The sequence below is a fragment of the Aythya fuligula genome, chromosome 14 (assembly GCF_009819795.1).
Source record: "Aythya fuligula isolate bAytFul2 chromosome 14, bAytFul2.pri, whole genome shotgun sequence".
Classification (NCBI taxonomy): Eukaryota; Metazoa; Chordata; class Aves; order Anseriformes; family Anatidae; genus Aythya; species Aythya fuligula.
Window position 1 is genome coordinate 5,282,364 of NC_045572.1, and position 21,020 is coordinate 5,303,383.

At 35.7% G+C, this 21,020-nt stretch overlaps 1 protein-coding gene across 1 annotated transcript in view; it reads left to right on the top strand.

Annotated features, from left to right (window-relative positions):
• Nucleotides 1–1,571: 1,571 nt before the first annotated feature.
• The window catches only part of DOCK2 (dedicator of cytokinesis 2), a 187,729-nt gene continuing 168,280 nt past the window's right edge, over nucleotides 1,572–21,020 (top strand). The window contains exons 1-8 of the mRNA XM_032196787.1: nucleotides 1,572–1,623; nucleotides 10,091–10,174; nucleotides 13,260–13,300; nucleotides 14,635–14,690; nucleotides 14,843–14,939; nucleotides 15,999–16,147; nucleotides 18,203–18,338; nucleotides 20,605–20,759. Of these exons, the coding sequence (XP_032052678.1) occupies nucleotides 1,584–1,623; nucleotides 10,091–10,174; nucleotides 13,260–13,300; nucleotides 14,635–14,690; nucleotides 14,843–14,939; nucleotides 15,999–16,147; nucleotides 18,203–18,338; nucleotides 20,605–20,759 (758 nt within the window). The 5' untranslated portion in view covers nucleotides 1,572–1,583. The remainder of the gene's footprint in view (nucleotides 1,624–10,090; nucleotides 10,175–13,259; nucleotides 13,301–14,634; nucleotides 14,691–14,842; nucleotides 14,940–15,998; nucleotides 16,148–18,202; nucleotides 18,339–20,604; nucleotides 20,760–21,020) is intronic.

Sequence of the window (21,020 nt, forward strand, 5' to 3'; positions counted from 1 at the left end):
ACAAATATAGAACAAGACATTAAATGTGAGAATGCCCTTTAGGCCAAGTATTTTATGGGAAAGGGTGATTTGCTGCAGTAAGGATTCAGAGTAAGGAAAACAGTCATTGAAAGGAAGTTACAACTCAAAATCCATAGTAAAAAGAAAGATGAATTGGTTCAGTCTCAAAATCTACTTTTGAGAAGAGTATAAAATGGGTGTTCAATGGAAAAGAACAGTTAGGACACCATAGCTGAAATTGGTTGTCCTTAGATGGAGATGTTCTGAGTTGCTCTGAATCTAGCTCATGTTAATAAACAATACGGAGCTACAGTGTTACTTTTAAGCAAGTTAATTTTTCCCTATGAAATAATTAACCAAATCCTTCCACTAAGGTTAGCTAAAGTTTTATTTGTTTGTTTTGCCTCCAGAATAGGTTTTGGAACACAATGTGCAACAAGAGAAAGACTGGCAGTCTGGACTTCTCTTAACTGCTTGTTAAAATCAAGAACTGACAAGTCACGTGTCATGAAAGTCTATCCTCACAGATGCAGCACAGCACTGTTAAACTGTTTTCAGAAGCCATGATTGCTAAGATAGAAAGTAATATCCTGAGGAAAGGACTGTTATATGGATTTGTTGTACTGAGCTGGAGATAAGAATAAATCTTTCTATATATTTTCTATTTCTTAATGTTTTAAACTCACAAGTAAAGAATGTGAACTCAGGTGACATACTTGTTTTCAATCCCGTGCATTGTCCTTCATCCAAACGGTGAACAACTTTGCTTGATCTTTGCTTACCCAAAACATCACTATTTAAGTTCTCACACACCTATCTGTGTAAAGGTAAGGGCTGTAAATATTTAGTAATCCAGTTCTTGAAATTTTGTCTAGATAATGAGCTTTTAAGTGCTGATTTGTTTAGAAAATGAAGAGAAACTCCCCTTTTCTCTCCAAATGTAACATGAGAGAAATAAAGAGGAATGGGCGGAGTTTGAAATGTGGCTTTTTCTTCACCTCATTTCTCTGAGAGAATTTCTATTATGAAAAACAAATCCCTTTTCCAGGGCAGGTTAAAAGCAAGTTCATGTCTTGAAAAAGCCAAATCATCTAAAATCTGTTTATGTTGTAAGTTTAAGAAATGAAGGGCATTTCGAAACTGAAGTGTTCAGCGTGTAGAGGTGGTCACAGTGGCTGGGCTTTGCACATGCTACATGCCTTCCATGTAGGTGCAAGTTGAAGAGTAGTGCAGGAGAGCAGTGTAGTGGTTTTGCTTCTTTTCGCCTGCTGTTGTGTTACAGCCAGTATCATGCAACAGAAACACCCAGTTTGGGTTTCCCCTCCCCCATGACACTTGGGTACAATATCTCGAACTGAGAAAAGAGGAAGGAAGCTCACAGCTCAGAAGAGCAGCAAATCTCACAGAACCCTCACAGCTGCCTCAGCCAGCTTCAGGCTCCTCCTAGGCATCAGTAACAACAGCTGGGAGACAGATTTTGCTTCCAGCTCCTTTTGCTGGTTGCCCATCTCAAACTTCGCATCCTTTAAATCTTGTCTGCCTCAGTGGTGGGCATCCGTTGGAGCCTCGCAGACTCATGTACGATGGCGACATGGCGCAAGACAGACAAGAAGACTGGCGTGGGTATGTAACTCAGTAAACTGCTGTTTGAATTTTGTCCTCATAACTTCTGAACAGGATGTGGGCAGGTGTTTTCTCTAGTATGATAACATCCTCAACTTTATCACAGTAGTTTAACTGAAATGATCAATTTCATACAAAGTTTTAATTTTTCAAAGAGAATGGCAACTAGTGTGTGAATGCCAGCTTGGGAGATGTAACCCTTCCACCCCTCCGTGCTCCCACCCCTCTTGGATCTTGAACTCTAACAGTAACACAGCTTTTCCCACCTCTGTATTTTAGAAACACATTGAATAAGTAGCATATTGTTTAGTAAGCAGTAGCTAGAAGTTATGGTGAAACAAATGCTGGAGAAGGGGAATCCTATAGTCGCTTCTGAGAGATCATGAAGATGTTCACTTGAAGTTAGTGTTACTGAAAAAGTTGTATATGAGTAGTGGTAGTAAATTTCTTTTTTGAAAAGAATGCCACCTTCCAACATCAATTTTCCTTAAAATTAATAATGTTAATTTCCATAAAGGTCTGAATTACAGTTAAAATAAATAAACAGCATTTTAAAATTAGGAAGCAGCACTGAAGCACTTGAAACAAATACTCTGCTGAAGTTAACTGTGGGCTTCCAGTACAGAACATAGTTAATGTTATATTTCTTGTAGTTTATTTTACATACTAGTGTGTAGTTATTAATCTGACATCCCCAAATTATTTTAAATGACTGTTATGTTAAGGAGGGTGTAACATTTTCATTAAAAACACTAAAAGCAATATTAAAAAAACATTAAAAAACCACCAAACTGGCTTCATGAAAAAATGAATCAGGGAATTAATAAGAGGAAAAGAATGTCTTCCTGTTCAACTTCCATGTGTAGCAGGGACAGAATTGTGAAATGGAAGTGCCTTGCTCTGGTGGCAGTTTATATTACAAAATGAAAGGTGTAAAGATTTTCATTTTTACAAATAGTAGAAAGTACTTCACTTAATTTTAACATATTTTTTTTCCTGGAAGCTACTGGTCTGGGGGACTATGACTGGATTTGTTGGATGTGGTGTCTGTATTGACATACCAGTGATAGATCATATTCACAAGAATAATAAAAAACAAATTTCACTTCTAGAGGCTTCTTACAGGGAACGTTATGATTGGAGTGTATTGGACATAATAACAACTGAAGTCTTATTCCTCCTGCACTAGTTTTTATCATGGGAGACCATTATGTGTTCTGACTTGATGTTCCGTGTGATGCATGCTAGTGAATTTTTGTGCATACCCCTCCAGTGGAGCAGCCTTGGGGGTATGACCAATGCATTTCCCCTGAGAAGGCCTGCTGTGGTTTGTTGACAGTGGAATTTGACAACATGTAACTTCATAGCCAGTAAAAGGCTGTTATGATCTTGTAGTCCTTATGGTATCTGAAAGCTGCAGCAAACCATGTATACTAAAAACAGTCTTGTGAAATCCCCCTGCTCTGGCAGGGGGATTGGTCTAGATGGTCTTTAAAGGTTACTTCCAATCCCTAACATTCTGTGATTCTGTGAAATATATTCAAAAATAAGGGTAATACAGTCCAGTGATGTTTGTTTCATGAAGGCGAAAAATGCATCTTGATTGAACAGTTCACTTCACTGTTCTACTTAAAATAGCCTACTCAGGACATGCAATTTTACATAGTAGTAATTTTGTCTACCTCTGATCTAAGAATATTTAATTCAAAAAAACAGGAGTTTAACTAGAATCACTTATCGTGAACACTTTAATTTTAGCACATAAGAAGCAATCAAATACTAGCAAACATCTGATGGGTGTGTTTTAACATTGTTTAAACTGCAATACAGTTAACACGATGGGGAATTATCAAAAACTCAAAAGGAGTAGGATTTACTTCTGGCAATGAAACAGTGCTCTTGCTGCTTTCCCAAACACTGTCAGCTCTGACTATGGCATTCATTTCACAGTAGCTCATAAGACCTTACAATTGCAATTGTGATTATGTGCAGATACCAGTTCCTGAAACATGGCCTTCTAGAATACTGCTGCTCCTCCTCCCACCCGTCTCCACCCGTCTCCCCAATAAGACTTGTCTCCTCAAATCTGGTTATTTATGACAACCTGGAAGTCTTGAAAATGGTCTGTTAGTATAACAAGTCTATTTCAGCTCCTCATGTGTTAAAGACACATTTGTGTTACTCAAGTCAGTCACTTCACTGAATATTGCAATTTTTGTATCATGGGGGAATAGGGGGGCCTGGCACTTGGGAAATTTTCAGGTGCCAACACAGAGAACTGTACCTTGTGGACTGGGGGTCAGAACTAAGGAAACACTAACTGCTCTCATACAAGCATTTAGGACATCAGTGGTAGTTTAGTGTCAAAAAGACAGAAGATGGCGGCAAACTAAAATTTTATCTTTTTTATTTGCAAGTTATTTCGAAATCATTTCCTGCTGCGAATTAAGACGTGACTTAGCACTTGAACTACTGTTGAGTAGTTCAAAGAAGCCAACAGGCACCACTTGACAAAGAGATATCAGCAAATTGCTTGAATAATGAAATAAGATTAAGTGCATAAAATGGGAAAAGGTGCAATGGATTATCTGTGTTCTTAAGGAAATTCACTTGTGTTCAAACCTAGATGGGATTTATAGCTTTGATAAGTTTCTTTTATGTATGTAATGGAAATGATGTATCCACTTTGTGAGGGAGCAGATGGAATTATGGTTAACACTATGATAATTCTCAAACACGGTACCTTTTCCTCTGCATTTATTAAAAACAACAAGAAAAAAGTAAACCCAGTTAGCCACAGAATAACTTGCTCTAAAGCAAAGACTATGACTTTGGCTGAGCCAGACTAGTAATGAACCAGATGAGAACTGTTAAAAAAAATAATAAAATAATCAAGTTTTATGTTTGTGGGGGCTTAGCATTAGTCTGTAACGTTTGCAGCTGGCAGATATCAGATCTTAAAGAATCCATGACATGACCCATTTCAAAGCTGGAAAATAATAGCTGCTGTTTAAGATTGAGGTCGTGTGCACATTGAACATAGATTTCCTCTAATGTAGTTACCACAGCCATAACTGATTATTGCAATGCTCTACTAAGTGTTCTAGATGTCTCCTCCACGCATTCCAACTGTTTCTCAAAGAATGGCAGGTATAACTGTGGTTTCCAATAGGAAGTCCAAACCAGAATCTTATAATTAAAGCTCTAGAGTAGGTTGCTTGTGACACTGCAGACTTGGTGGTATTTCCTTCACCCCATGCTTGCTCCCATGCTGTTCTAGGGTGATTTTGATGTAAAAGAGAATCTGTGCAAGTTGTGTCATCACGTAGGGTAATAATACTATGACTTTACTCACAGTTTATATACCCACCCCAAGTCTGTTTCCTGGGTTATGTAAAGTTTTTCTATTAAACTCTATTAAAAGTCACTTCATACTTGTATGTCAGAAACAATGATATCAGTGTGTGAAGCTTATTCTTTACAAAGGGGAGTAGAGAAAATAACAATAGTCAAATGGACTTTCCAGCAATAATAAAATACCACTTAAATGAGTACTCACACATGTAATCTTTCCTTGTAGGCCTTCTTCACTAGGGAGCATTCAATATCTGCTATTGCATAATCACTTGAAGTTAATAGATAACTACAAATTTAAGGAAGGTCAGCAAGGCTGAAAGAAAAGCTGCAGCTTATATACAGGAGTTCCTTTTCTTAGCCATGCCAAGAGTTGGCTCACACCCTGTTTTGTTTTCCTTAATTTATATTGGAAACTAAATGTATTTGTTCTTTAATTACATAGCTAGGTGAGAATAGCAGGAGAATCTTTGACCCAGAATAGGCTTAAAAACCAACCAGATAACAAACCAAAAAGTAATCAGGGATATAGTCACACTGAGGATTTAGTTACAGTTTTTTTTTGGAAAGGTGTTCAAAGAGGTTTTTGGAAATTCAGTATTTTTGTGCTCTTATTAATAGGAGGGAAAATAGCGTAACTACTTAATTTTACCTGTAGGAAACTCAAGGAATGATGAAGCCTGGAAAATAGAACAGCTATGCTGAAAGCACACTTTTGTCTCAGTAAAATCAAACAATATGGGCAAACTGAGTCTACTGAGAGGAAGTGCATTCAAATTGACAGTCTCCTCAAGACTGGAAGCTCTTTGACCTCTTTGGACTATTTTGTTTTCTACGTTTTTGTCTTCAAGTTTCTGATGAATGATTCTCATATTGAATTTGTGAGCTTTCAATTAACGGAGTACCGAACACCTTCCAGTTTGGTGTTCACTGATATCCACAAATTTTATAGTTTTTGTTTGTTTGTTTGTTTTTGAGAAATCAAGGAATACTGTTAGGACTGCATAGTATTTTCAGATGAGATATGTCAGTGTCCTTGCTGAGTAATTTCACACTATTTTTTATGAGAAGAAAACGGTAGCTGAACACAAGGAATTGATATGTCAAGAGAGAAGGTGAAATTTTTATATTACTACTCATAAAAGTAGAGTTATAATGTTTCAAAATAAAATAGAACAGGATTCTTGCTGAAGCTCTTCATTAGGACTCTTTGAATATTCAATATTGCTCCATGAGTTATCACATGGATATCATGCCAGATAATTATCCTACCATTGTCAAGTGAAATTAAGAGTCTACAGAATCACAGAATGTTAGGGATTGGAAGGGACCTTGAAAGATCATCTAGTCCTATCCCCCTGCCAGAGCAGGAACACCTAGATCAGCTCACACAGCAACACGTCACACAGGAAGAGCTGATTGAGCAAACCTGTACCTCAGAAGTCATTTTCAAATTCTTTTTAAGTGGAACGGTGGAAATTAGGCAAGGAAACCAACTAGTAAGAAAGCTGTGAGTAAAAAGTGAAAAAGGTAATGATCACACTTTTCTTAATAAGGAGGGCAAGGACTTCACAGGAAGTAAAATAAGCAGGAAAGACAGGTAGGAAGATTAGGTTAATGAATGGCTTCAGTGTTGCCAGTTTGTGAGATTTTCCTTGCTCACCATTCCTGTCTTGCATTAGTTTACAGTCTGGTATTTTTGATAAATACCGAGAATCTGGGCTTTTTAAGTACTTGAAGCCTGAGGGAATTTAGCTGGTTTTCATGACAGAATACTTTTGGCTGGATTAGTGAAGGGATCCTGGAGTGCTTTGTCTTTTGAATATTCCCAAACAAGCTACAAAGTATGATTTATTTATTTGTTTGTTTGTTTGTTTGTTTGCTTGTTTGTTTTATGGCTTGTCATCTTCTAAATTGAGGATGTGATCTAATTCAAACAATAAGTTAATTGTGTGTTTGTCCCAATAAGCAGTTCTTGAAATCTATATTTTAACAGGAATCCTACTCTGAACAAAAAGCAATTGGTTTCTTGGGAAGTCTATAAACATCTTGTACATGTTTTCATCATTATTTTGCTTTGGCAAACATATGCATACCTACGACATTTAATGAAAGAGGCTTCACAGTCATATATCTATCCAGTAGCATATATAAGTTTTACATATATCTAGTTGGAGGGATGATCATATGTTACACACTCCTATGTATGTGCTCTCACTGTAATCAATATGTAGGAATGAGATGGAAGCACAGGATTTATTTTTTTTTAGCCTTCATACTCTTTTATTTTTATTTATTTATTTTTTTTTTGCTACTGGGGTGGTTACTGTTAGATGTCTTATGCTACAGGTGCCTGAATGTCTGAGAGTGATGGCAGAGTTAGATTCTGAAGCTTCTTAGACTGTCTTTACAGCATGTCAGCATGTGTCACTTTCAGACGAACAAGAACTGATATGCTGGGCATGCTCCATGGGACTGATGGGAATCCCTTCCGTCTTCCATACAATTCAACACCTTTTTGTGCTTTAGTGGAGTTCTTCTTGGAAAATCTTTTATGTCAACAGTTTGACCTGTTGTTTTCTAGACTTGCTATTGGGTTTTAGAATGAATATTGGCATCTTCAAACAGATCGCACTGAGGCTAATCAGTGAATGCCCTGAGACAGCGTTCTTCAAAGTAAATTGACAACTTTCTTCACAGTAATTTGAAGGGGCCTTTATTTCAACTGTCTGGAGAGTTTGTTTTTATAAATCCTGTTGTGATTATCCTATCAGATAACATATGAATCCATATATTTGTGAAGTTGCAGTTAACAGAAGATACATTTGGATTTAATGGTCAACCTTTCATTGACTGTCCAGCTGTCCAGTGCTGTAAAAAATACATCTGGATGTAGCTGATGGCATTAGGTTGGTTGGTTGTAGCGTTTTTTGCAACTGTATAGGGGAAATGATTTCTTGTCATAAAATGTCTGGATATGTCTACAGTTAAGATGTTTTAAAGGAATTAGTTAAACTCTTCCTACTGAAAAATCCCAATACTACAGTAATATCTCTCTAATTATGTTTCCACTTACTCATTTAGAAAAGTCTTAGTTGGTAAAACCACTTCCGTAGTCAGTTAGTTACCACACTTTTCAATATATCAATTGCTATTAGGTGAAGTTATTAACAGAGGGCTAAACCAATATGCAATGTAAATATGACTCAGTAATTTGTATCTATATTTTGAGACAGATGCATCTGGAAGTTGCATATTTTGAAATTTAGAGTATATTAGTCAACAGTAGTCTTAATCTACATGGACCTTTCAGGAAAACAGTAACAGCCTCAGCTCCACAATCTACACATAAACTCTGGAAACAAGTTGCAAATATCTGTAAATGTAATAGTACTTATAAGGGTCGTTAACTATCTTCATTTACTGAAATCTATTTTAAGACTAAAGCCAGTCTGAACGTAATTACATACCTACTACCTAAATTTAATTTTGTGTTGAGCTACGCCAGTTCTCTGAGAATGGCTCAGAAATCATCATAAGATTATCTTGAATAAATGGCGTAATCTGTAAAGCAGGCCCTCTCCAAGTTTTTATTTTATTTTATTTTATTTTATTTTATTTTATTTTATTTTATTTTATTTTATTTTATTTTATTTTATTTTATTTTATTTTATTTTATTTTATTTTATTTTATATTCAATCCCTGTTCTACCCAACCAGGAGAAGTGTTGACAAAAGTAAGAACTTATTTTTGTTCAGATAAGGCTCTTAATTAAATATGAAATTCCTTCTAACTTGTTCCAGAAATATAATGAAATCATGGCCAAAAAAAAAAAAAAAAGAATATCCCAAGCTGGAAGGGACCCATAAGGATCAACTCCTAGCACCACTCAGGTCTACTCAAAAATTCAGATCATAACATCATTAATGGAACATATAAAAGTGAAAGGAATGAACTGATTTAGCTCTATGTTTCTACTTTGGGTGTTTACTTGAAAGGCAATTTCATTAGATATTTTAAACATAGTTTTAAGTAAAATGTTTAAGTAAAATATGTCACTAACATACATTTTGGCCTAGAGAAATCAGCATGCTTTGTTCAGAAGCCTCAGAGAGAGAGAGGGAAGCAAAAAATATGTTGGAATAGGCTGAATGGAGGCAGATCTTTCTAGATGAGGTTCAAAATAGTTCAAAATATTGCATGTTTGGATTCTCTGTATGGATGGATGGACTGGGAGACTGTCATGAGAAAAGGAAGAAAAGCCCTGCACACTAGTATCTTTATGGCACAATAGACGTCATGGTTAGCAGTTAGTGTTCTATCACTACTTGCACAGTTTAATTGTGGTTGTAGATTCACGTACTTTAAATAGTTTCTCTGGTTGATACTAGATTCAATAACCACTTCTAATCTGTAATGCTATTGTCTATAAACAAGCCCCTGAAGAAAAAAACGTACAGAAAAAAAGGCTTACCATAGCAGCCCACATCCTGCAGTCTTAGAATGTAACAACTAGCAAAGAAACTCATTTTTCTTGAATTCTGTCTGAAACTAAGTTGTTTTTTAAACCCATGCAGATAAGGTTATAATTGGAAGACTTTTTAAATCTGCCTCTTCTTTGTTCCTATTGGAGTGATTAAATACAGAAAATGAAGAAACTTTCTGCTGCTTCCAAATGAAATAGTTTCATGTTAAGATGAAGACAGTTTGCATGTGTTTCTCTGTCCCCATTATCCCCAGAATCACTGTACATTTCTGAAACTGTGCTTTAAATTCTTCGTCAGAGCAGTAGACAAATAGATTTGCATCACAATGAACATGTATATATTGAAGATATGCATCTAAATATGTGCTCTAAAGCATATAGAGTAGTTGCTATAAATGGCTTTGTTTTCTTGCAACAATGACCTTCGTAACATTTACATTTTCAGAAGAAAAGAGATAAAAGTAATGATAGCAAATGAAGCTTGATGATAGAATTACAGTTCCACTTATTTATTTATCCTAGTCTATTCATGCTAGTATCAGAATCTTAATAAACATGTGCTTGTCAGTTCAATTGTAATGTATGGCTATATTGAAAACCAGTATTTTTGCCCTCTAATTTTTCAGCTATATACAATTTCAAAGGGACAGGAGCACAACAGCTAGCTCTACAAATTGGTGATGTGGTCCACATCTCGGAGTCCTGTGAAGGTAAGCCAGTGGACTTAAGGCTATAGTTTTCTTTATTTAAATAATTTAGTCTTTTTATTTCACACCAATTGCCTGTGTTACATAAGTAGTTGTCCAAATGGTGTTGGTATGTATTTGTATTATTGCTGCCAGTGTTCTATTTTGAGTAACGACTTAATCATTTTTGGAGAGCCACAACCAGAAATGTTACAGTACATGTGGTTTTCTTGGGATGCCATTATCAAATGAGGAAGTCATCAAGGTAGTTCGTGACATTCATGCCAGATTGTACTATACCTGACGGAAGATGCATTAGATTTGATGCAAGCATTAATGGAGCACATTTTTGCCTCTAAACTAAATATTTGTTGCTAGATATTTCTTATTGTTGCTAAATATTTGTTGCTATTCAGCACCATAGTATTCCTATATTATAAGAAGGAAAACAAGTATTTTTAAAGTATTCTGTAGGTCAGCATGATAAAAACACTTCTGAAAACCACTTGACATATTAAATGTACTAAACAACACGAGTCCACATCAAGTAATGCATAACAAATACTCAATATGCTGACCCGAGCTTGGGTATGTGGAGTTGGCATGTGGAGACAGCTGACCAACTGGCCTAAATGTAAAATAAGGACAAGCAGCAGAATAATAAGAGAGCATAAAACTTTGTAGATGTGTGAAGCTGAACTCATTGTTGATACCAGAGTGATAGTGTATTCCTTCTTATACCTTCATATATTTACTGAATTACCTCCCAAGTCCACTAAAGTGCTTAAGTTTTTATTAGTATAAAGCAAAGACATCAGAATTATATCAACTCAACATTTGGGTGTCTTTGCAAAAGTCACTGTAATAGATTTTTTGTTGTTGTTCACAATCTGCAGTGATATAGTTGACCAGGTTAAGAATTAAAAATTAGATTTTAAAAGTTCTTCAAACTTTGCAAAACAACTATAAATTATCTTCATCCTACTTCCAGTGTCTGTTATCTGTATCATCTTAAATGCAGTGCATGTTAGAGAGCAATTGCTGCATTGTGCATTCTGAGAGACAGTTCAGAGTTGTAAGCCACTTTGGTCATAAGACTGCTAAGAATCTGAGGCTAGCTGTGCCCAGTCTATTCCACTGCACAGGTCTCTAAGCTGTTTGGAAATGGCAAGGTCTTTAAGAAAGGAGCATCTGAGAAACCACATTTCCAGTGTTTCAGAGCTTTTTTTTTTTGTGTGTGTGTGTGTGTGTATTCTTAAGAGTAATTCACTAATCACTATATTCACTATAAACATCACTGAAAAAAATTGATGTAAGTCATTAGACTACTAGTCAACGGATTGCATATTTAAAGCCATGAGTAACAATTCATGTCCTCCCCTAAAGGAAGAAGAAGAAAAGAAGTCTGCATAATTCTTTATTTTTTTTTGCTGAAGGGAGAAAATATACTTGCAAACCAGAACCTCCTTATACTTGCATTGCCTCTGTTAATGGCAGAAACAACAATCATGTCAGGTTTCTGACCTGAAACGTGCTAAATTCATAGTCAAGTTTGTGAGGATAGCCTGGCAACTGAAGTGGTGATCTTATGGGGTTATTTTTTTATCTAAAAATCTGTTCTGAATCCTCTGCCCTAACGCCATGTCATAGCTTGTTTTTAAGAAATATGTTTGTCAATGAAGAAGTGCCATCTTTCACGTTGTGCACATGAGGAAGTAGATCTTCTATCAGATACCTTAAAAAGATGCTGTCAGCTGCAGCTGAAGGGTAACCAAGAGTAACAGTTTCTTCTCTGTGCACATTTTGTGCTATTTTTGTTTGTTTTAAATGTGCAAAATATGCATGCACAACTTGTGTGTGTAGTCACAGCACATAGGATGAAATGGGTTTTAAACATTTTTTTTTGTAAATTGGAGGCTATGTGAAAATCATTCAGCTTTAAAAGATTTGGAACTTTTCTTGCTGAGAAGATACTGGGGAAAAAAATCCTTGTGTTAAGAAAACACAAGGATCCTTGTGTTAAGAAAACACACAAAAAAAATATTCTTTCTTTCTTCTAGGTCAATAATTTCCCTGACTCTTTTAATTTTGCCTTTCTCACAATTCTGCTTGTTAACATTTGAGTTTTTTAATGCTTTAGTTGTATGGCTGACATACTAGTGCTGTGTTTGAAATTTTGAGGAAAAAAGGTGGTAGGGAAGAAGTATGTCTCTTCATGAAATTACAGTCAGAATAAGTAAGCTTCAAGTCATAAAATGCTTCCTTGGGAATGAACTAGAAGCCAATGCAAAGTCCAGTAATGCTGCTGTGCAGGTAATGTTTCATGATGATGGAATGTGTGTACAGTGGACATGGTTTCTGCTTTAATTTAGTAAGGTTGAACATGATTCTGTGTTCTTTGTAGAATTTTATTGCAATTTAACTGGGGCACAAATAGAACAGTCTGAATTTGTGTCCTAATTAGTACTGCTGCAGTATTGAACATCTGTTTCTTTCAGAAGGGGTTTCTAGTTGATGAATGGAGCAGGAGTCTTACAATAGCCCTTCATTTATTTTTTGACTTTCTGCCTTGAACTTTACAGTTAAAGCTGCTTACTTGAGTAAGGTCTAAAAGCTATAGTTTCTCATGGCAGAGTGACAGGTTTCTCTTCTAACACTGGGAAACTGTATGTCTAAGCTGTATACTGCCTCAGTTCAATACTACCCTTAGAACGCAATCAGAAATGCTTCACAGGCTTTGCAGTATCGTGAGTGATCTTAGTTGATACGTATATAAAAGGTAACGAAACAGCTTATCCTATCTTTTATATGCAAGTGTGGGAGTGTTATATTCTGCATAAGATATGTTCTTACTGTGCAAGACTTGAAAACAGATCACAGAATCATACTTGCCAATGTAAAAGTAGTGCCATTTCCTGCTACTCACTTGGCTTTAATCTACGTTTTTTATGAAATAACTGGTTTTTTAAACATCCTGTGCCAGATGGTTCTTATATGGAGGGGAGGAAAAACAAAATGAAAACAAATAAACAACAATGAAAACTTTGTATGTTTCTTGAAGTACATGTTTTTATTCTAAGCTTCTGAGTGCACTCTTTCTTCCTTTTAGATTGGTACAAGGGTTATCTAGTGAGACATAAAGGATCAGAGGTAAGATCACACTATTCACTCCTATATGACGCTATTTTTAAAGAATCAGTTGATGAAGTGAGACTTCTTTTTAGAATGTCTTATTCTATTCTGATCACTGAAGCCAGCAATTTCCATCTTCATTCTTTTCAAGATGTAAAGAGCAGTGTTTGTTCTGGATAATGTTGGTAAATATTAAAAGTAAGCTCTGGGAGAAGGAAAGTAATGAAAAAATTACTGTGCTTTCAGGTTAACAAGCTTATCAAGGTATCAGTTGAAATAACTCTCTGGAATTAATTTGCTGCAAAATATTTCTGCATATTACCCCTTCCCACCCCCCCCCTTAAAGGTATTAAAGGCTACATGCAATCTCAGGCTTTGTCAAGTACCATGTATGCATGTCAGTTATTGCATACAGAAAAATCTTACAAATCCCTAGCTCAATTACCAAGACTAGATTTGCTAGTTAACATGAAGGTTGTCATGTGTGCATTGATGATCAAACATTCCTTTAGGCTGTATAAAATGTTTTCACTGTCATAGAGCTAGGAATCATCAGATCATTTTGTCTGGTCACCTTTTTTCTACACAGGTCAATTGCATATCAATTTTGAGAATACTTTTCTGCTGCATATTGCTGATCATCTTACTGCATGGCCTAGGTATTACAAAATGAGCCCATGACCTCGATTGATCTGGTGCCATTCATGCCTAGGAGGGCTTGAGAGTTTATGGCTTCATTAAATATCTCTATTTGTGCATTGCAAATGAAGCCTGTTATTTTTTCTTAGAATAATATTAGTGCTGTGCAGAATGATCTTGACTATTATGCTTGGAAGTAAGTTTTGAGTCTGAGTTAGCTAACCTTCCTGCCAGTGGGCATTTGTCTATTTGCCCTGAGCAATTTCTGCAGTCTATCAATATTTCTTTTACTAGATGTGCTGATCCTGTATCAGCATCTCTCCTTTGATAATCAAGCTGATCATAGACAAAAATGTTTCTTAACCATATTTACAGTGTATGTGCTGTTTTCTAGGAGAGTAGAAGATTATGTCAGGAGATGGGGAAGTGAGGTGATGGCAGAAGATGTCCTTAATGAGAAAATGTAGTCCTATGCATTCTATTTTTGTACAAAAGGATATGACAATGCTGCTAATATTTGTCTGTCAAGCAGACAGGCATCTACGTGTGCAGAAAACCAAAGAGACAACAGTTAATTTGAAGACTACATGTTATGCTAATGATCATGGTTTTATGAAGAACAGTTGGTAGAAGTGTGTTTTGGAAAGCTCTCATTTGTTAAATGTTGGAGAATGATAACAAAGTGGATTGTAATTTTTCCCCTCTCTCAACAGGGAATATTTCCTAAATCTTTCATCCACATCAAGGAAGTTAATGTTGAAAAGAAAAGGTACTGAGTTTAACTATTGTTTTACATTAAGTATTTTGTCTGCTAAATAACGAGTCTTTACATACTTTATATGCCTTAAACACAACTCTAATAAACTTATTAAACTATGATTTATTTTTTTTCATTGTGCTAAATTTTCTTTCCTTTCATAGACACACAGAAAATGTAGTACCTGCTGAAATTCCTTTAGTTCAAGAAGTTACCACTACACTCTGGGAATGGGGAAGTATCTGGAAACAGCTCTATGTGGTATGACTTTGGTGTAACTTCCTGCTTTTAATTTCAACCTTTAGTATCATGTACCTGATGATTTTTTCATAGTTGTTCTCTGGGGAGTTGACAAGTTTCAGGATAAGTGTGTTAAACATAACTAAGTTGCATTTGAAAAATCTTCAACATGTTGGGGTGCTAGAACTCAAGTGGTAGTATGTAGCTATTAACAATGATCAATTTCTAGAATTCAGTCTCTTTCACTTTCAATATCGTAGTTTTACATTTCTTAAAGAGATAGAGACCTATTTTTTTCCAGCTTGGAGAAAACCATTTTTTTTTTCTTGTGAACACTTTGGTTAATACATAAAATAAAAAGTAAAATGATTTTTGCATGTGTCTTTTTTGCATCTTTTTTGCAGAGTTTTGCATCTGTCTTTTGTATGTGATTGTAATTCCCACATTGTAGTGCTCTTACAAAAAAAAAATATAGATAGATAGATAGATTACTTTGTAGTTTTCCCTCATTAATATATTCATTTTCTGAAGCCAGTCACTTCCCAGTCTTCCTCTAGTTAAAGTCGGGAAATAGAACACTTCTTGTTTCAGTGGATGACATTGGAACTTCTTTAGCGACTTCTAAGTGTTTTCTCACTTCTGTCTTAAATGTATTAATATCACAGTCAAATGTTTCCAGCATGCACTTATCAGTGTCTTATACAGAAATGAATTGCTTCTCTACTGGTGTCCCTGGATGAGACCTAGTTAATGACTTTCAGTCCACAAACAGTTAAATAAAAACAAAATAATGTGTCTATCCTCATACAACATACTAGAAATTCCATGGGACGTTCTGTCCTTAAAAAACTGTGGAGGAAGGAAGTCAGGCTTCAGACAATTTCATATTGTCTAATAGGATTTGTGGAGTACTTAACAGATGTAAAGTTGCAAAACTGGACTTGGATTAATTGGGTATTTTAATTCTTGATCCTGCAATCATTTAGTATTAAATATGATGCATCCTTGAATTATCAAGGTTAATGTGTCACTTCAGCTTTCTAAAAACCTTGAAAATTATTGTTTTCTTCTGTGTCCTAGACAAATAAGAAAGAGCGGTTCCAGCAGGTGCAGTCTATGATGTATGACTTAATGGAGTGGAGGTCACAGCTTCTCTCCGGGACTCTGCCAAAAGATGAGCTTAAAGAGCTCAAACAGAAGGTTACTTCCAAAATTGACTACGGTAACAAGTAAGTGGGCTATATTGCTTCTGAAAACTATGTCTTATTTTAAAGTACCCAGCTAGAACAGAGATGATGATGATAAACTTTTCCTGGTTGCAGTTTTGTAGGTCATTAATATGAGATGTGGACCTAGTAAATCATTCTTTTCAAACTTCTGTTACTCTTGAGGTAATAATATGTTGAGGGTCCTCATCCCACATGCATTATTATTAATTTTTTTACTATTAATTTATTTGTTAATTATAGAAACATGAACTTGTCAGTTGTAAGCATTTGAGGTCAGATGACTGGCCTTTATATCAATATAACATCAGTGTATTCTAAGCCCCCAAACTCATCTATCCCTTCACAAACACAACCTACCTCTGCTAGTGTTATGCAACACCTTGAGCAGTGGTGTCGAGAGACCTTAGTTGTACATAAATAGCAGAAGTCTGAAGTGTACAGAGCCTTTGTTAAAGGCAACTGTCCCCAGATATGCTAGGGAATTTCCAGACAGAAATCTGGTTCTGGTAATAGAAGTGAAACTACTGTAGATTGGATAGTGTTTGACAAAATGCCTTGTATGTTACTCGCTGAGGAAAGTCATTGTAGCACAACATATTTTTGGCAAAAATTTTGTTATGTGGGGTTGAGCATCCACCATCTGATAAAAGGTGAAGAAAGTAAACCACTGCATAATAGGCATTTCATAGGCAGTAGAATCTGTTCATAAACTGTAAATGCTACTGCAAATGACTGTGGTTATTGTGGCCTGACAGCCCATATGCAGTTGAAAGTATTTAGCTACTTGTGGCTTAGACACAAGCAATGACCTGATGTTATGAAATTCTTATCTTGTTCACTGAGGTTTGGATCTACAGATTTATGATAAATTGTATTTTTACAGAACATCCTATGGGAATATACATATCCTGTTATGCTATGTGGAGCTGAATGGTCAGTCCAGGACACATTTTTGCTTTGAAATGTTCCAATCAAAGAATCTTATTTCTGTCCAAGAGAACATCAACATTATTATTACTATTATTATTATTATTATTATTATTATTATTATTATTATTATTATTATTATTATTATTATTATCATCATCCATCAGACGAGGAGGCAGTAAGCTGCTTTCTTGAAAGGAGCAAGAGTAAAGGTGATGTTTAAAATGGCTTGGGATTGGATAGAACAAGAGTGCAAAGTGGATAGTGTTTGCAAGTGGCTGAGAGTGTGGGGTTAAAAGTTGAGATATGTGAAGGAAACTTGCTGAACTCTGGAGAAGGAATAAAGGGAATGAAAGTGGAAATTGAGTGGTCATTGTGGGAGAGGAGATTGAACGCCAAGTCAGGAGAGGTGGCAGAAAGAAAATGATGCAAGATGAAGAGGGTCATCAGGTGTTACAGACTTCTTCAAACAACATAATGGTAGACAATACATTTTAGAAACTGATAAGTACAGTCTGACATGAAGTAGACCAGTTTTAGAGAGGGATGGAGGAGTAAGATCCTGGATAGACAAGAAAGTATATCTGACGACTGAGGTGACACCATAGCACCATCGGTAAGAACACGTAGGACGTAGGGAGGTTGGACTTGAAAGTTACGAACACTGAAAAAAAATGAAGTAAAGGAAAAGAAAAAGGCATGACTTGTATAAGAGCAGAGGAGAAGAGAGTGTAGTTGTTAGTCAAGCAACAGGGCAACATGAGAAAAAGAGCAACAAAAAAGCAGAAGGTAACAGGAAAAACCTGTGCATATTGATTACAAAATTATGCATTAAAAACAAACAAAAAAAAAGATTAAGACTGCTTGAACTCATTGAACATAGTGAATCTATTTTAAATGCTAAGCATTTAAATGCTTTGACATTACCATCAGTTCCCAAAAAGAATAAATATTGGACAACAGCTTGAAAAGGAAATGGTAGTTCAGTAAAATATTGTTATATTTATTTAAACTTATTTTACTGCTTTAAAATTTGTTGTAAATCCTTGTGCATTGCATTTCCATGCTTTATTTTTATAGAAGGAAATGATTGATGAAAATGCCATATTGATCTGTCTGTTTTTGCAGGATACTTGAGCTAGATCTAATAGTTAGAGATGAAGATGGAAATATCTTGGATCCAGATAAAACCAGTGTCATCAGCCTATTTCATGCACATGAAGAAGCAACTAATAAAATCACTGAGCGAATTAAAGAGGAAATGGTAGGAATAATGGGCAAAACTTAAAGCTTCCTTTACTAAAAATCAAAATGAAAATTCAGTGCAAGGCTTGAAGGGTGCAAACTTCTACCTTAAAATTGCTAGAAATGCTTGCCTCTAACTTACCTTAGAGTAGATTCGCATTCATGTTTTATAAATATGGAGAAGCCTCAAATTGAGTTGTATTTGTGCACTGGATTCAGTCTGTGGGCTGGGCTGAAAGCCTGTCCATAAAGCTGGTTCTAAACACATTCTTTGCTTTCTAAATGCAAAAAGGTCTCCTAAATCCATCTGTGGGCTTACTCAGTAGGCTGCTTTGTGTATTGAGTAGTTACATACTTGGAGTTTAGGTTGTACCTTCTCACTAATCTAAGTTCTTTTTAAAAGAATCTTGTGAAAATGCTGGTTGTTTGCTGTAAGTTGCTGCTTATTAGTTGGTCTGAAGGAGTTAAAGAATTTAAGCTTGCTAACAAGGAGTTTGGTGAACTCAGAATAATCTTGTGGACCAGTACCAGTATTAACCACAACTAACCAAAGCTACTGAGGGCATATACATTTAATCTTCTAAAATACTAAACAAGTGACTGTACTTCGTACTTCCTTGATCTCTTCATATTAAGTCTGTTCAGAGACTTAGAAGATACTTTAGTTCTTTTCTTCATTCATGAGAAAATAGTGATAAAGCAAATACAATATCTGGCAAAAAAAAAAAAAAAAAAGTGCCATCATGACACATCAATAATGCCCATGTCAAACTGCTGGAAAACACCTTTTGAGTTGTTCTCATCAGTGTCACTAAATAAATCTTGCTTCCCAGACATCAGCATGTAATTAACTGACAATACAAGGAAACTAAAACTTGTTTGTCTGCAACAGACTACATTGGCTTGTTTTAAAAACACAGCAAAACAATGGATAAGAAGAACTTTAGGACATCATCTGTTAAGTGGCTGTTTCTAGGTGTTTAAAATAAGATGTGGGTAGAATTTGGGTGTCTATTTTTGAGATGGTGATTCTGCTCAGCTGTGTCCTTTCCCCAGCATACCATTTTTTTGTTATTTGTCTTCAGAAAGTTGTATTTTTCTTATTTATGTTGCTGGCATGGTGAAACCTCATTACAATGCAGATAGTAGGCTTCCTCCTATATGCTACTGTGTTCGAAAAATTATATGGTGCAGATTTGTAGGTTTGGCTCTATAGTGGCAGCTTGACATTTTTTCTTCTGCTCTTTAAAAGTGACAGTTATGTCTCACCCTTCATTATAATTGTCCTGTGGCTAAAGAACTGGCCTGGAGTATGGAAGTCAAGTTAATCTCTTTTTCTAAAGGGCTTTAGGTTCTTACACCACTGGAAAAATATTCTGAAATCTTCTAGGCATGGTTCTTTATCAAAATTTTAATAAAGGATGTCAGAACAGTTCCACTGAAAGCAGTTCAATTTTCTTGGTAGTTAAGGTTTTGAATACATTGATTCAATGTGTGGAGGGGATATTAACCTGGCTTTTATCTCCCCAGTGAAATTAAGTATAAGATATTAAAGACAAGAAGATTTCTGGAGGTGAAGGGAAGAGAAACAGCATAACTATTGTGTTCCTTGAAAATATTTGTTAAATAAAGTAAACCCTGTTCCATTTCTGAAAGGAGACGCCAATCGGGAAAGGATAATATGTTTAGAATCACATGGAAAGGAAATTCTTACTGATCATACTGAATAAGTCCCCTAAGTCCTGCAAAAGCTGGATTTAAGGCACCTCTGTCATCAGCTTTTTCATTATTTGCACAGTGAGGTAGCTCCCGAGGCCAGGTACAGTGTTTGGAAGAATCCAGTCTGAGTTTTTAATCTTCTTACATACATTGAAGGGTCTGGCAAGGGATCTTCCATACCTATGTCACTTCTGCATCTTCTAACTAACCTGCGAGCTTTCTTGCTTCATCATAGAAAAGGATGTCGATACACTGGAGACATATCGGGAAGCATCAGAAACTTACTCTCTGGTCATTTTCGTATTGCTAGACAATCTCTCTCTGAGTAACATACAGGGTAAAAGCTTTTGGTAGAAAGCAAGCCTTTTTTAAAAAAAAAAAAAAAACACACAACAAACAACAACAACAAAAAAACACAAATCTTGCTGTTTGATGGTTCTTTAAGTGAGCAGAATGTACTGATTTTTCAAGATCAACTACAATATGTAATAACAATTGAAATTGCTTCTGTTATCCTACCACTTTAATTCCTGGATGTAGCTTATGATTTTCCTTCTTCTGAATAGTCAAAGGATCAACCAGATTATGCATCATACTCCCGAATGTCTTCATCCCCCACCCATAGCCTATATGTCTTTGTGCGCAATTTTGTTTGCCGAATTGGAGAGGATGCAGAACTCTTTATGTCACTATATGATCCACAGAAATTAACAATTATAAGGTAAGTTTATTTATTTATTTAAGAGAAAAAAATCTAATGAGAGGAGCTGGCCATAATGAACTACAGTAGTTGCCAACATGCTAGTAATGCAGAGAATATATAAATAAATGGAAGACAACCAAAAAAAAGGAAAGTGTGGATAGATTTAATTGCTGGCTATTAAAGCATTCTTGGATAATGGATCCTGAATATTTTGACAGATAACTTCTAGAGTGAGCATTTGAGAGTTTTGGAGAATCTCAAGACCACTTCAAAGTTAGA